We start from the raw sequence: 14,615 nt of genomic DNA, 5'->3' as shown, positions 1-14,615 counted from the left end.
AGATACTTTGAGTGAAATAATTATTATATATATATATATATATATATATATATATTGTCAGCATCAAAAGCTCGACAAACTAAACTCAGAAGGCAGCTTATGAGCTGCCTTATAAGATAGGTAAGTATTCTCGCTGCTAACTCCTTTAAGAATGAAACAGAGGTCAGAGAGAGGAATTAGTAGGTATGACATTAAAAGGAGAAAAGAAAACAAGAGATGTCAGCCAAACTCTTATAAGTTTTACAGTAACTCTACTACTCATTGTATTCTAAAAAATATTATATTCAATGGCTTATGTGGAACTTTACATGAACAGTTTTTCAGAAGAAGTAGTGAATACACCTGAGGAAAAAAATGAATCAAAAATGTGTTCAGGCACAGTATTGAGTGTAGGTCACCAGCGTTTTGGCATTGCTCAGAGCCCAATACACAATCACTGTAGTTATGATCGTAGAAAGAATGAAAATAAACTTGAAGACTAAAATGATGGTCACTATGGTCACAATTAGTGTCAGTACAGTACGGTATCTGTTTCGAGGCATGTTACACGCTGCGATGAATGCCTGGTGAATCGGACTGTTACGATGTAAACAGAAGAAAAAAAGGATCATCAACTCATGTCATTCATCTGTGCCGCTCTCATTTTTTTTTTTAACCTTTATTAATCCAGGTAAGTCGATTGAGAACAAATTCTCATTTGCAACGACGACCTGTCACATTCACACAGTTACACATTCATACGTGGAAGCTGCCCAGTACAACCACAGTCTGATCTGCTGGCCACTGAGCAGCTCCACTGGAGCGGTTGGGGTTAAGGGCCTTGCTCAAGGGCACCTCAGTGGTGGTAATGAGGGAGGGACAAGTGCTGCTCTTTCACTTTCCCCACTCACTTTCACCCACCCACTCATGTTCTGAAAATGTGGCAAACTACGAATTGTTTTGGACACAACAATTCAATAGAGGAGTAGATTGCGAAGAGTAAAGCCAGGGAAAAAAAATTGTTTAAAGCAGATACATTCACATTGTGTTGTAGCAGCAGGCAGATTGTCAGAATAAGGTCATACATTTTGACACTGTCTTTGGTCGCTGAATCTTTAAATTGGCTGTCAGTGGACATGTCTCTCAGTGTGATCTTTGGGCCATTGCTTATGATTGACAACAAAAAATGTCTTCAGGTTTCTTTTACTTCATCTGAAACAGTCTGACATTGCACAGTGTAATGGGGCTTTAAGTAGCCTAAAACCTGTTAGAGAGGTCGGGGTGAACTACAGACCTTGGTCCACATCAAATCCACATCTATTGCTTTCTTTTAACAATGAAAGCTAAATGTTCCCAACAATAACCATCAACTTAAACGTCCTTTAACTTTAACCTAGCCTATGTATCTGAATAGGTTAGTATAACGGGTGTGTTTAAAAAAAAAATGAATAGCTTAGTAACAGTGTCATGTATTAGACATACTCTACACTGAAAACAGGCCCTTGGTTCTTTTCTTTTACTTTGACTTACTGAACATCCAGTCAGGAGCTGTAAAAGTTTGTGCAACAAGCCAACTGTGTCTATCTCACAGAGCCATTAGAGACGGGAGGAAAAACAGAGAAGTGGGTTAAAGAGGACAGAAAAAAAGAAGAAAGGGTAAAGAAGAGAGAATATCTTCAGCACAACGCCTCCCATAATTATTAACAAGCTGACGTTGAATACATGCACAAGCAGACGCAGTAAAGCCTTCAGCCATGAGCCAGAAGCATTAACAAAAACCCTACAGAGGCCTCCAGGGACGCACTGGGCTCTGGGTGGTCCTGGTCCTCTGCCAAGAAATGCTACAATCCGCTATAATTGTCTACAGCACCTTCCAAACAACACTAATAACTGCTGTCAGCTCTCATCTCCTCTACCTCTTCCCCCATTCCTTCCTTCTTGTTTTCCACATTAACAAGCGTTGGAATAGGAGTTCACTCGGGCTAAATCCAACCGAATAGCACCTACTGATTTACAATTACAGTGAATGTGAGTCCCATGTTCCACTGCAGCTCTTTTTCTCCTACCCCAGGAGAAACACTTTGGGAGAAACCAAGGGGCTTTGCTCCCATTAAAGCCAGTTGAAGGTTAACAGAAATGGTCTGCTGACTAGTTAGCTGAGACACACGAGGGGTTTGTGTTATGAGAAGAAAGTATTTCTGCATTACTAAACCTGGATAGATGCAGGATAAATGCAAGGGGGCTTTTTGCACAACAGCTGCCAATGTTTAATTTGCGTTCACTGTGCAACATCTGAGAATGAAATATCTGCAGTATAAATGCACGGTAGATGTTGGATTAATGCATGAGAAGGGAATTTTGCAATGGATGCTGCTAGCGTATGTGGCACCAAAGCGGGACAGAGGCAGCATAAATGTATGAAGTGGGATTTCCATGATGAGTTTGCACAATAGCTTGCACTGAATACAGTACACAAAGCTGGATGGATGTAGGCAAGATAAAATAAAGCTTGCTTCTGTGTATTCTGTTTAAGGCTGTGCAGTGGGAGGTCTGGGATTTCAATCCTATATTCATTAAGGTGTGAAATTGAGCCTCAGAACCGGACTGTAATCACATTGGGGTTACTCTCTGCTCTCTCACCCACTCCCTCCTCTCTCTCTCTCTTTCTATTTCTACCCATCATCCCCAGGAGTCACAGCAGGGCTTCCCCACCCGATGGAGGCGCTTGGCTAAACTGTTCAGAGTACATTAGCATGCCCACAGGGGTTTAGCTTACTGAGCCACAAGTTTTATTTATTGGGCCAGGCTTTCGAACGCTGGGAGACCTTTAAGGTAGATTAAGTAACAGCCAATGTAGATGGCACTCGTGAATTTATCCTGCTTTAGCACTGTATACAGTGGGATCTAGCCTCCCTCCTTACTTTTATCCACCGTTAAGACTGCAGCAATTCCTGAATGCATGTGTTTTTGTAAGATGTAGTATTTAAATTGTGTCTGTGACTAGTTTAATTCTCCTGTGGTTTGGTCTTTAAAACCCTACACAATGAGAAATTTGATTTAATATAGAAAGTACTTAAATGCTGGTAACAATCAGTCACTTAAGTCACACTTCAATTTGCATCACAGTTATATTAGAACAAATAGACTAATGCCAGGATCAATATCAGCCCAAGCTGACAGACGTGTAGCTTTGGGAACAAAAATAAGCAGCAGACGTGACAATTTCTCATTTTATTCCATGTTAACAGATATCTACAGTATGCAGAATCTGTAGGCAACAGGACAAGATTTTGGTATCTAGGTTTCTGTTTGTAGTTTGAGTAGTATAGACCAATCACTTTTGAGTGGACTTTGGTTGCGTGCAGGTACACAGTTCATTTGTAGAGCAAAAGAGACAGAATGCATTGGCCGAAATGCAATCTTGCAACCCACCGGCTACCGTATGACGATGATTTAGCTATTTATTTAAGTGTTGGTAGATTTGACAAACTAAGACACAGCCAACATGTATTGGCAGTTTTGACACTGGAAGCCAAATGTTGATACAGTATTTTATACTGTCTAGTAGCCTATGACTGGTCAACATCTCTACCAATCATTTCATAATGTTGATGTATGGAATTCAATTTTTGTTATCCTTTTGTCCTAATACACATGAGGTCAACATTCACTTCTTTTCGACTTCAGTAAGAGTAAGGAGATTCATCAGGATGCCATGACTGACTGGGAGGTTGTAAATGACCAACCGGTAGGAGTTGATTCTACATTCAGCAGCTTACCAATTGCAAAATAGTCAACTGTTTTCTTTTGAAGCAAATCAGAGGTGTTGGTGCTGAGAGTAGAACCCAGTTATCTGCAGTGGTGGTAGAATGTTTTGCTCCTGTGGCACCGCTGCACCCCCTGGTTTATAATCTTCACTTATTCACTATTAAAATATACAAGTTGTGCTTCAAACATAGCTTAAAATGAGCTGATGTGACTCAATGGACTTAAACCCCCCCTAAATAAATAAGAGGTGGATTTGACAATACAGCCTTTTGGTTTTTTTAAAGGAATTATTTCCTGGCAGAGTTTCTGTTTTTGTCCTGTGGGTCTCAAGTGATTGACAGGAGGCAGAGAGCTTAATGAAGCAGTAATGATAATAAAACACACTCAGCTTCAGTTGAGTGAAATAACAATAGAACTGAAAACTTAAGCCAAAAGCCATATAAGACTCTGGGATTTAAAAGTCCATTTCATTTCCAATTCCAAATCAATTTTCAAGTGCTAATTGGTTTTCACAATGTTTCTTTGAAAAGACTTTGTGTGGTGATACCAAAAGCGGTATATACAGTTTAAGCACTCTCTCTTTCCCACTGCAAAAGACAGCAAATCCTATATAATTTTTCAAACAATTCTGTAGGGGAGATAGAGCCAAAGTTCAGTAACAGTTCAGCAAGCATGCAATAAAAAGGACTTCCTAGGACTTACAGTCAGCAAAGCCACAACACTGAAACAGTAATACTTAAACCCCGGGGAGAGCGCAATACTTCATCACTTCGTAAAATATTCAGTCGGAACATCCCCTCAAAATTATCCTGAACCCATCTACTGAAAACAAGTCACACAGAGTTTATCTTTAATCTGCTTGTTTGCTGAACTGTGGATGCACTTTCTGCTACACTGCCAAGAGTTTGATATTTGATATAAGGCTTCTAATTTCTTGCCAATTGTTTTTCCAAGTATGGGATTAGATAACATAAAAAAACATTTGGAGAAACAAAGCACAGAAAAATAGACAGAGGGAAAGTATGCAGAAGCAAACTTATCCATCTGTCTTCATAGATGTATATACATATTTAGATTTCTCAGTCTTCAAATTAAGAAAAACTGAATGAAATGAAACTGTCTAATTGACAAGTGTCATCTGAACCTAGTGTCATTAATCTCTACCAAAATTTAGCAAAGTTTTCAGAGTAATGAAAACATTCAACAATAAGCTAGACTTTCTCAGGACTTTCCCTGTTGTTACCTTCCCATTTTATGCACCTTGTTAGTGGTTAAATCTGAGCCAAACCACTATTCTGACCTTGACACTGGCATCCAGAAGGCATGTGACCTGACATCCTGTGATACTCACGGCGACAGTGTGTGTTGTCGTGCCGGTAGGAACCAGGAGGACAGGAAGACAGGCACTCGCCGCTATCAGTGCTCAGCAGGGGCAGCTGGGAGCCACAGGACTGGCAGTCCCACCTGCTGGAACAGGTGGCACAGGATGACTGGCAGGCTGTGGAGGAGGAGAGGGAGAGAGGGAAAGAGGGGGAGAGGAGGAGAGGGAAAGAGTCAGTCACTTAAAAAATTAATTTGCTCTTCCTATTCCTCTGAGCTTCCTTCAGGACTGACAGTTGTAGCTTAGCCCACTCGTGGTGGAAGACAAAGAAACCGGAGAATCTGGATGTGCAGTTCATTAAAGGTGACCCCCGTAAAGTAACATTCAAACCTGTGGGTGTCTCTAGTTGCTCTGAAACTGTGAAAGGAAACTGGAGGTCCCAGAAGAAAACCCGAGGTACATTTCAACCCAAATTTTGCACACATTTAAGGAAAATGTTCACAAAGTGGGAAAGCAAAACGTGAATGAACTCTTTGGGATGCAAATGCTCACAAGAGAGTGTAGCAACATCAGGACTAAAAGAGCAGCAACATTCGGTATATGTGGTAAAAACATTGCTTTAAAATGTAGAGCAGCAAAGAAGTTTTACAGATTTAATTAAGTTTATTAAAAAAAGGTAATATACCAGTTGAATGAATGAAATATATTACACAAAGAAATGAGGAAAGCATTGTTTCATCCAAATATTCCAATTATACACACCCTATTTACTCTTAAAGAGCTTTCAGTTTAGCAGCTAGACACTGTTTGGTGCAATGTAATCTACTTACAGACATCTCCACAAACATAAAAATGAAACTGGTGCATATAGGACGGGAGAGAAAGCGCAATGAGGAGACTTCAAATGTTCTTGTTCTAATGAGAAATCTCAAGATTAGAGAGTAAAAAGCAAATCCCTGTCGCATGCACCATTGTCATAACGTTTGTTAGAACTGCAAGACAGGAAAATGTGGTGGCAGATGCCCTGTCGCGTGCACCATTGTCATAATGTTTGTTAGAACTGCCTGTCATATTCATGTTTCATGAACCATTAAAGTGCTTCCTTGGATTTATGGCCACTGGGTTATGTAGATAATGCGCTGACCTGAATGGATGTTAGAGATAATATTGACGTGGTCAGGTGTTTAATATAAAATGTGATTTATTGCATCTAACAGTCTAGTTTGTTTTTTCAAGGTCGTGGTGGGACCTTGCTCTTGAGGAGGGGGGTGTGACGGCTCCTAGGCCTCAAGACCTATTAAGTCCCTTTGGTTGCTGGAATCTGGGGATTGGCTAATAAGGACTGATGCTTGACACCTGGATGAACCGATTGCTCACATGTCCATAAATAGGAGTGCCTGGGCATTCACTCTTCCTCTCTCCCTCCTTAAGGTTGCTTGGTTTGTTTGGACTTTGGGTTGAGTTACTTTTGCATTCTAACATTGCTACACCTACACACATCCATACAGTACACACATTACTGATAAACTGATAGCACGTTTACCTTTGTTTATTTAAATACATTTGATTTAATTGAGCAAACGTGTGTTCTCCACATTTTGTCATACATTTGAGCCACTTCATGAATATCTGTGGGCAGGCAATGTCTGGCTCACCAGGAAAACAGTTCAATGGGATGTTAGGAATTCAATGCAGTAAAATGTTAAGAAGATTACGGCTGTCGCGGGTACATGCTCGTTTAAGATGCTGTGGCTGGTTTTGAGTCGGGCAAACGAGACCGCGACAAGCTCAAACACACATGGCCTACAGTGTACAGGTACTCGTTCAAGTACTATGGTATATAGTTGAGAGATACGAAACCAGAGATACGAAACCTGATTCCCAAAGTTTGCAGTGTGAACCACAAGGAATCTCTCTAGAGCTTCCACATGGTCACCATAAAAATATAAAATATAATAACAGAAATCTGAATTTATTGGGAGCTACTTCTGCTTAGCCTCGATGGACATCAGAGATATTACTGGAAAGAGTAAGTTGCTCAAGCAATGTGTTATCATCATTGACTTCTGTGTGTTCTGAGTTGAAGTTGTGATTCTCAGAAGATGTGCAAATTTTTAAGCAAACTGCAGGTTAAAAAGATTTATTGTGCTCCTTCAAAGGTAATGTTTCTTTGTTTCCGTTGTTTTCTCACTGATGCTAAAATGTTGGCAGTTTACATTGTCTGGATGCGCGATAGTGGAAATTACTTTAGATGAAAAGGATTTTTTCCATTTTGGAACTTTACTTAACTTTGGCAGGTACATAATCAGTAAAGGCAATTATTATGGGTTGTGGATCCTAACTCGGGCCCAGAACAGCAAGCTGTGTCACAGTTCACGAGATGAGCTGTGTGCACCCAACATCAATCAACATGCTACATGTAGCAACAAGTTACATGTTTTATAAAGGGAAGGAGAGGGGGCAGACTTTTGTCTATTTTAAAGTGCCTTACAATATCATCCTTTACTGAAAACAACAAAGGACAAGACATGTATTACCTACTAATCGTGAGAAGCTGTGCACTAGTGTAATATACCAGCATGGTAGTTTATTTGCAAATAGCATTGTCTGCAGTGTGAAAGTGAGATAATGGCAAGATAAGGAACAGTTTTAAGGAGCTATTTTGATGTATATATTTTTAAAAAGACGGTCCTACCTGCACATACTGGTCCATCGGCGTAGTAGCCAGCTGGACAGACGGACAGACAGTGGCCAAGATGGAGGAAGGCCTTTGGGTCTCTGCAACTCTCACATTGGTCTGGAGTCCCCGAGCACGACAGGCAGTCTGTATGGCACTGGACTGGAAAACACACATTTCATATATGTTTGCATCGACAGCAGAAATCTGGATACTGGATGAAAAAAAAGGTTATAAATGCAACACACACACACACACAAACAACCAATTTCATGCAAATTTTACTCTATACATCTGGACAGACACTGTTGGTGGCCCTTAAAGTCATGCAAATCACATCAGATTTGGCTCTGCACTGAAACTCAGTTAGCAGATTTGACTTTCTAACTACCCCACACACACACACACACACACACAAAATAAAAAAATTTAACAAATTCTATCCAGTTCATTTGGTTCTACAGTCAGACTGTGTTAGTGGTGGTAGAGAAGTTTCACTATGCAAAATGTGCCCTATGGGGAGTTTTTGAGTACATCCTCAGCCTTCCACTGTCTGCCAACAACTGCACTGGTGCATTCTGTTATGACGTGTTTAAGTGCTTTCCCTGCCCACACTGGTTCCCAGTTGGTCCAACGTTTTACCAACAACTTATGAGGACAAGCTTGTTTCTTTAATGTGTTGACCAACTGCACTTAAAAGTGATTTTCAGTACTGCATCTGGAAAGCTGCTTCTTTACTGCTAAAATACACTTAGCAATAACTACTATGTTGACATTACATACGATCAGTAGGAAGTAACCTAGAAGTAGTGGTGAAAGAAGTATTCAAAACTTTTGATTAAGTAAAAGTAGCAATACCCCAGTGTAGAAATACTCTGATACAAGTAAAAGTCCTGCATTCAAAATTTTACTTTAGTAAAAGTGAAAAAGTATTAGCATCAAAATATACTTAAAGTACCAAAAGTAAAAGTACTCATTATGCAGACTGGTCCATTTCAGTATAATATATATTATATTATTGGATTATAAGGCCTGATGCATGCAAAGTAACTAATGTTATCATGGAAATGTAGTGGAATAAAAAGTACAATATTTGCTTCCAGTGATGTAGAAGTATGAAGTAGCAGAATATGGAAATACTCAAGTACAAGAACCTGAAAATTGTACTTATACTGTACTTGAGTAAATGAACTTAGGTACCTTCCACCACTGTCTACAAGGCACCAGCTTGGACGTATTTCAGATGTAGTAGGGCAACAAGGGCCTAATGACAATACTGCCGGGACTTTTCTCTGACTTCTCATCAGTGTAATACATACTGTAGGTCTACATGCCGAGTTATAAGAAACAAGTCAATATGATTTTCTTTTATTACAACACTGTGGGTGAGCATCTCATAATGTTGAGATTCTTTTAAACTGCATTAACTTTTTCATGACTTGTGAATGTGACTAAGGGATCTGATTAATGAGAAGCGAAGAAGGAAGAGAAAAAAGAACGAAAAAGAAAAGGATAAGACTTGTAGGAGAAAGGACTAGAGAGACTAAAAAGAGGGATAAAGCGGAAAAAAGAGAAATAGTTGAAGAGAAGATGAGAAAGATGGAGGTGAGACTTTAACCTTAATGGCCAATAAGACTGTCAGTAAGCCAGAACATACTGTTCTAAGTATCTCCATCTCTCTTTTTCCCACTCTACTACCTCTCGTTATTCTCTTTAACTATCTTCTTTCTCCTTTACAGCTTCATTTTCTCTCCCAACCATTTTTCTTTCATCTGCCACTCATGCTCACTTTTTGGCCTTACTTTCTATTACATTCCACCACCTCCCTTGTCTTCTCTCAGAAAAACTGGAGCTGTGTGCAAAAATAAGTGTGTGGGAAGGAGGAAGCAGAGTGAGAAAAGTGCGAGATTGAGATACTTAACACTGTATGTTCTGACCCACTGACGGGCTAATTGGCTAATACGAATATTAGTCAAGTGTTTATCTCTCTATTCAGCTGTGGCCAATGCTTCAGCTCGCGGTAATGTACCAATCTCTTACAAATATTCTGGGATCCGCTGTGGAAGTCTCTCGTCTATCCTGAGGTCTTTCTGCAAACAATTCATTCCTGAATGTTAAATAGTGGAAAACAAATGAGTATATTTGAATACAAAACTCCACCTGAATAGCTACAAGATCATTTCTTGTTTGCGTTGACAGCTGATGAGTGAACCAGAATTGGATTGTTCCCTCTTGAGGATAAAAACACATTTACAGCACAAGTTAAGCAATCACACGCTTTGCTACAAGCCGTTGTTTACAGAAGGCTGCCTTGACGCATGCACACTGTACTTTAATTTCCTCACAAGCAGAGCGAGCCAGAATCCCTGAAGCACAAAATTAAAAACTGTGCAGCTGTGATTAACAGCAAAGTTGTGTGAAAACAACTGATCCAGAGGTCTGGATCCAGGCACGATTAACTGCACAGCTCCACCTGATTATGACAAACGCCTGATGAGAAACGTTTCCCTGTGTGAAACTGCAGATGTGTTAATATGTGGCAGAGATGTTGTTATTTTGTCACACAGCGTCATTAGAAAAGTATAAGATAAACAAAACACCTGCAAACTTGACCTCCAACTGAGACTGGCTACCTGCCACAGTACTGTAGCCAACTTAACAACCACAGCCAACCTTTACCAGCAGTTAGCTGGTGATTCAAGGTAATTTCACACCCTGAATCCCACTAAAAAAAGGCACTGCACCATTCAATATTTCACCAATGCAGCGTGCTACCAAATTTGCAATCATGTCACTCTTTATTTGAGACAATAAAACAAATAAATAGGACTAAATCCATTCTATATGGTCAAACTTTGTTGATTAAAAATGATGAAAACAGAGAGGGAATTAAGTGACTGTGTGCTAGACTAAAAACAATATGTGTGTGTGTGTGTGTGTTGGATCTGGTTACAGATGCACACGTTAGGCTCTCTGGGCCCTGTATTTATCAAACATCTCAGAATCCCTCCAGGGAATAACACTGAAAGTTAAAGTAAAAACAGTCCAACCTCTGAGAAAGAAGAACTTTAGTTATTTATGAAGCTTCTAACAAAAAAAGAGGACTACTCCTGGGAGAAAGGGTGACGTTGCTGTTTCATGACACAGGATGATGTATTGTAGCTTCAGTGGTGAAGGAAGTACTCCGATTTTACTTAAGTAAAAGTAGTAATACCAGAGTGTACAAATGCTCTGTTACAAATAAAAGTACTGCATTCCAAAGTATTAGCATCATAATATACAAAGTGCCAAAATTAAATGTACTTATTATTATTACTTATTATCATTTCCGAATAAATTATATTACTGAATTATAATTATTGATGTATTAATGTGTTCATCACTTAAATGAAGCAGCTGGTAAAGGTGGAGCTTATTTTAATTGCTACTACTATTATTACTACTATTAGCCTATATACTGGAGATCAATCAAGTCACATTGTATCTTAACTAGGGATGTCAAAATAACGCGTTAATTTCGATTAATTAATCTTATTTTTTTTTTTAATCTCAATATATATAAAAAAAATAAATAACGCAGATTAATCCATTCCATATTGACGTTTGACCCGGAGCCGTTCTAGCCACCATTGGACTGTAAAATGAAGGAGGGAGACGAGAATGTGCTGCCTGGATCATTAACTGGAACATTTACTTGTAAAAATCTTCTTCCTGCCAACCCTGGCTACCGAAATCTGGTTCTACTGATATGCCTGCACTTCTCTCTGATGCTCTGAAGACGATACAGGCAACACAAACACCGCTGCATGTGACGCTAGTTAACACTATACTCGACAGCAGCTAACGTTAGCCTACCGCTAGCTAGTTAACACTATACTCGACAGCAGCTAACGTTAGCCTACCGCTAGCTAGTAGCTGGATTAAACCATAGACTGTATATAAGAATTAGATTAAAGGATTAAGGATTAAACACGGTTACAATGCTGACAGCTAACGCTGAACGGTGTAAAGTTTGACTGTGTTTTACTGTAGAGGACTGTGACTCAAAAGCGGGATGTAACAATCTGCAGCTGCCGAGCTGCCGTCGGATAAACAACACAGACGGTGCGTTCAATGAAACTGGTAAACTACAGCTTCGTGGTGCATTTGAAGTTATTGTAAATGTCCTTGGTGGTTGTTTTTGTCGTTCAACAGCAATTTACTAGTGAAATAAGTTATTGTTATTGTTATACATTATTATTAAATCATTTAATTTTGACCAAATGGCCTTAGCAATAAACAAGCCGTTCTTTAATGTCACCGACTGTTGTTTAGTACCCTTTGTTTTCTTTTCTTTTTTACTTTCTTAAAAAGTATCGGTTCAGGCACCGTTAATTATGTATGCAATTAATTTCAATTAATTAATCACAGTCTGTAATTAATTAGATTAATTTTTTTAATCGATTGACAGCCCTAATCTTAACCCATGATTACATATCATAATTTATTTCTTGACAGCATTTTGGAATCTGCAAAGTAATTAAAGTTCAAAGTTCATCAAATAAATATAGTGCAGTAAAAAGTACATCTGAGATGTAGTCGAGTAGAAGTATAAAGTAGCAGAAAATGGATATGCTGAAGTACAAGTGCCTCAAACATGTACTTAAGTACAGCACTTTAGTGAATGTACTTAGTTACTCTCCACCACTGTGTGGTTTATCTGATAGTTGTGGTTTGTCGATACATTTGAAAGGCAGACAGTAGCACCATTTTCTTGAAGTGTAAGCAGCTGCTATGATATCAAAACAAATAAACAACTTAAATCTCACAATTAGATTAATATGTTATTTTGCAAAGTAACCTGTAAGTAAACACTGGCAAGCCACTGGCTCCAAAATAAATGTATATACAGTACATGTGTGAAATTATCGCAGTCAGCTATTACAATCATTTAACCACGTAATAGAGCTGTGTACAATTGTCATTTCATGATTTTATTCTGTGTCTGGAAAATCAATACACATGCACATTACCTGAGGCACTGTGATAGTCCAATTTGATGCAATATTGCCAGAACAGTTATTTGTGTCACACAAATAATCGCTGTTACAAAGCTGCATTTTCCCTGTTGCCAAAACACATTAGGTTGTGGAGTCTTTGGGGTAGGAATGATTGCATCCTGCAGAAGTTCAGACATAAAATATTCAGTTTCTCTCAAAACACCATCTTTCACTGTCATTGAGAGTTCCCTAAACATCTCTCCTTTGAAATAATGTCGGATTAAGACACCTCTGGAGTCATTTCCCAGGTTAGGGAAGTTGATTTAACACAATTTAATCCTTATCCTAAAACTAGACCCAAATATGCATCACTCTAAGAATATTTTAACCAGTAAGAACTGATTCCCCATTTAGAAACACTTGATAAAGACATGCCCTGATCGACCCCAGTACATATATATTGGTACAAAATAAGTATATCAAAAGAATCATTTGGGTCAAACCCTGGCAGAGAAGAACCGCAGAAAGCTCACACCTTTCCCATGAGACCTGAACGCAGCACAACTCCAGGCCCTCAGATGTGAACTTCCCAATGAGAGAGGAGAGGCTGCTGACCTCTATGCCTACAGACAGCTGTGATTAATAGCCTCAAAGGAAGATGTACAGTTCCAGTTCTTATAGAAACAGGGAAAGAAGATTTTATTTTTCCTTTTTTTAGCTGCAAACTAAACACAGTCTGGGAACCCAATTCGCAGCCAGGCAGATGGACTAATGCAGGGTAAATGAGCGAAAATTTCCCGCATAAGTACATAAATGTAAGGTGAAGTAGGTAAATCATGTTAAAATCAATTTGTTAAGGCATGCATATCTGGGTTATGGTGCATTGTGGGGGTATTAAAACCATTACTGCACACACACACATACATTAACACACGCAAGTTTCGATGTAACGATAGGTGCAAGTACGGTATAATGTGAGTGCAAACCACACAAACACGTTGAAATTATTCACTCAGGCACACTTTATAACCACTGTGTATGCATTCAAAACACACATGAGCCACTCAGACCATTTCTTTACACAGACACACACTATCTCCCTAATACCTTCAATAAGGAAACATATCTTTAACACACAATTATTAACAAAAACACATGTACAGAATGTACAGGATGTATAGACTGTAAACTGTTGGAACTGACTGTATGGACTGGGAAGTTGCAAATGAATTGCCCATTGGGATTAATAAAGTGTCTGAATCTGAATCTAAAATAGAAAATAAAAAGATAAATTTGAAAAGCATCCAGGTGTTGTCCACTTGCCTTAAAGCTATAGTGCGTAGTTTCTGTCTCCCCCATGAGAAATTCTAAGTAATGACAACAAAACTGTTGGCGCATCCACATGATACAAGCCTTCTGTGATCAGGCACACGCCCCCACCCCTCCTCCATGCATTTGCTAGTAGCCAAGGAGGACACGAAGGATTAAAAAAACATTACGGACTCTTCAGAAGAGGTAATTATCTTCATTCAAGTTTCTGCGCGTGAAAGTCGCCGGACAGCACAATCTTCTGATCACAGCCATACTGAGAAATACAGAGAGAGTTGTGTGGTGTTGATAGTCTTAATTAGCTTTGTAGCAACTCATTTGGCAATGGCTTGAATGTAACGGACGTTGGTTAATATCAAAAAGTTACGCACTAAAGCTTTAAGGAAAAAGTAAAGCATATGAAGGTAGGTAGTTTAGTCTCATGGTAGTTGGGCCCCCTTCTAAAGGGTCACAACATAAATTTAAGAGATGATTAACAAGGTAGGAAAAATGAAAAAACTAAATGCTGTGACATCCAATCTTTGTTTTTTTTTGGGGGGGCAATATTTGATAATTTTACCTC

At 39.1% G+C, this 14,615-nt stretch overlaps 1 protein-coding gene across 2 annotated transcripts in view; it reads right to left on the bottom strand.

Annotated features, from left to right (window-relative positions):
• The window catches only part of fras1 (Fraser extracellular matrix complex subunit 1), a 270,430-nt gene that overhangs the window by 152,389 nt on the left and 103,426 nt on the right, over positions 1 to 14,615 (bottom strand). For both annotated transcript variants that reach the window (XM_031305293.2, XM_031305292.2), the window contains exons 12-13: positions 7,764 to 7,907; positions 5,099 to 5,245 (exon numbers count right to left, since the gene is read on the bottom strand). In XM_031305293.2, coding sequence (XP_031161153.1) covers positions 5,099 to 5,245; positions 7,764 to 7,907 — 291 coding nt within the window. The remainder of the gene's footprint in view (positions 1 to 5,098; positions 5,246 to 7,763; positions 7,908 to 14,615) is intronic.

Source organism: Sander lucioperca, chromosome 2 (assembly GCF_008315115.2).
Source record: "Sander lucioperca isolate FBNREF2018 chromosome 2, SLUC_FBN_1.2, whole genome shotgun sequence".
Taxonomy (NCBI): Eukaryota; Metazoa; Chordata; class Actinopteri; order Perciformes; family Percidae; genus Sander; species Sander lucioperca.
The sequence above is the reverse complement of the archived record's forward strand: the minus strand, read 5'-3'. Positions and strand labels throughout refer to the sequence as shown.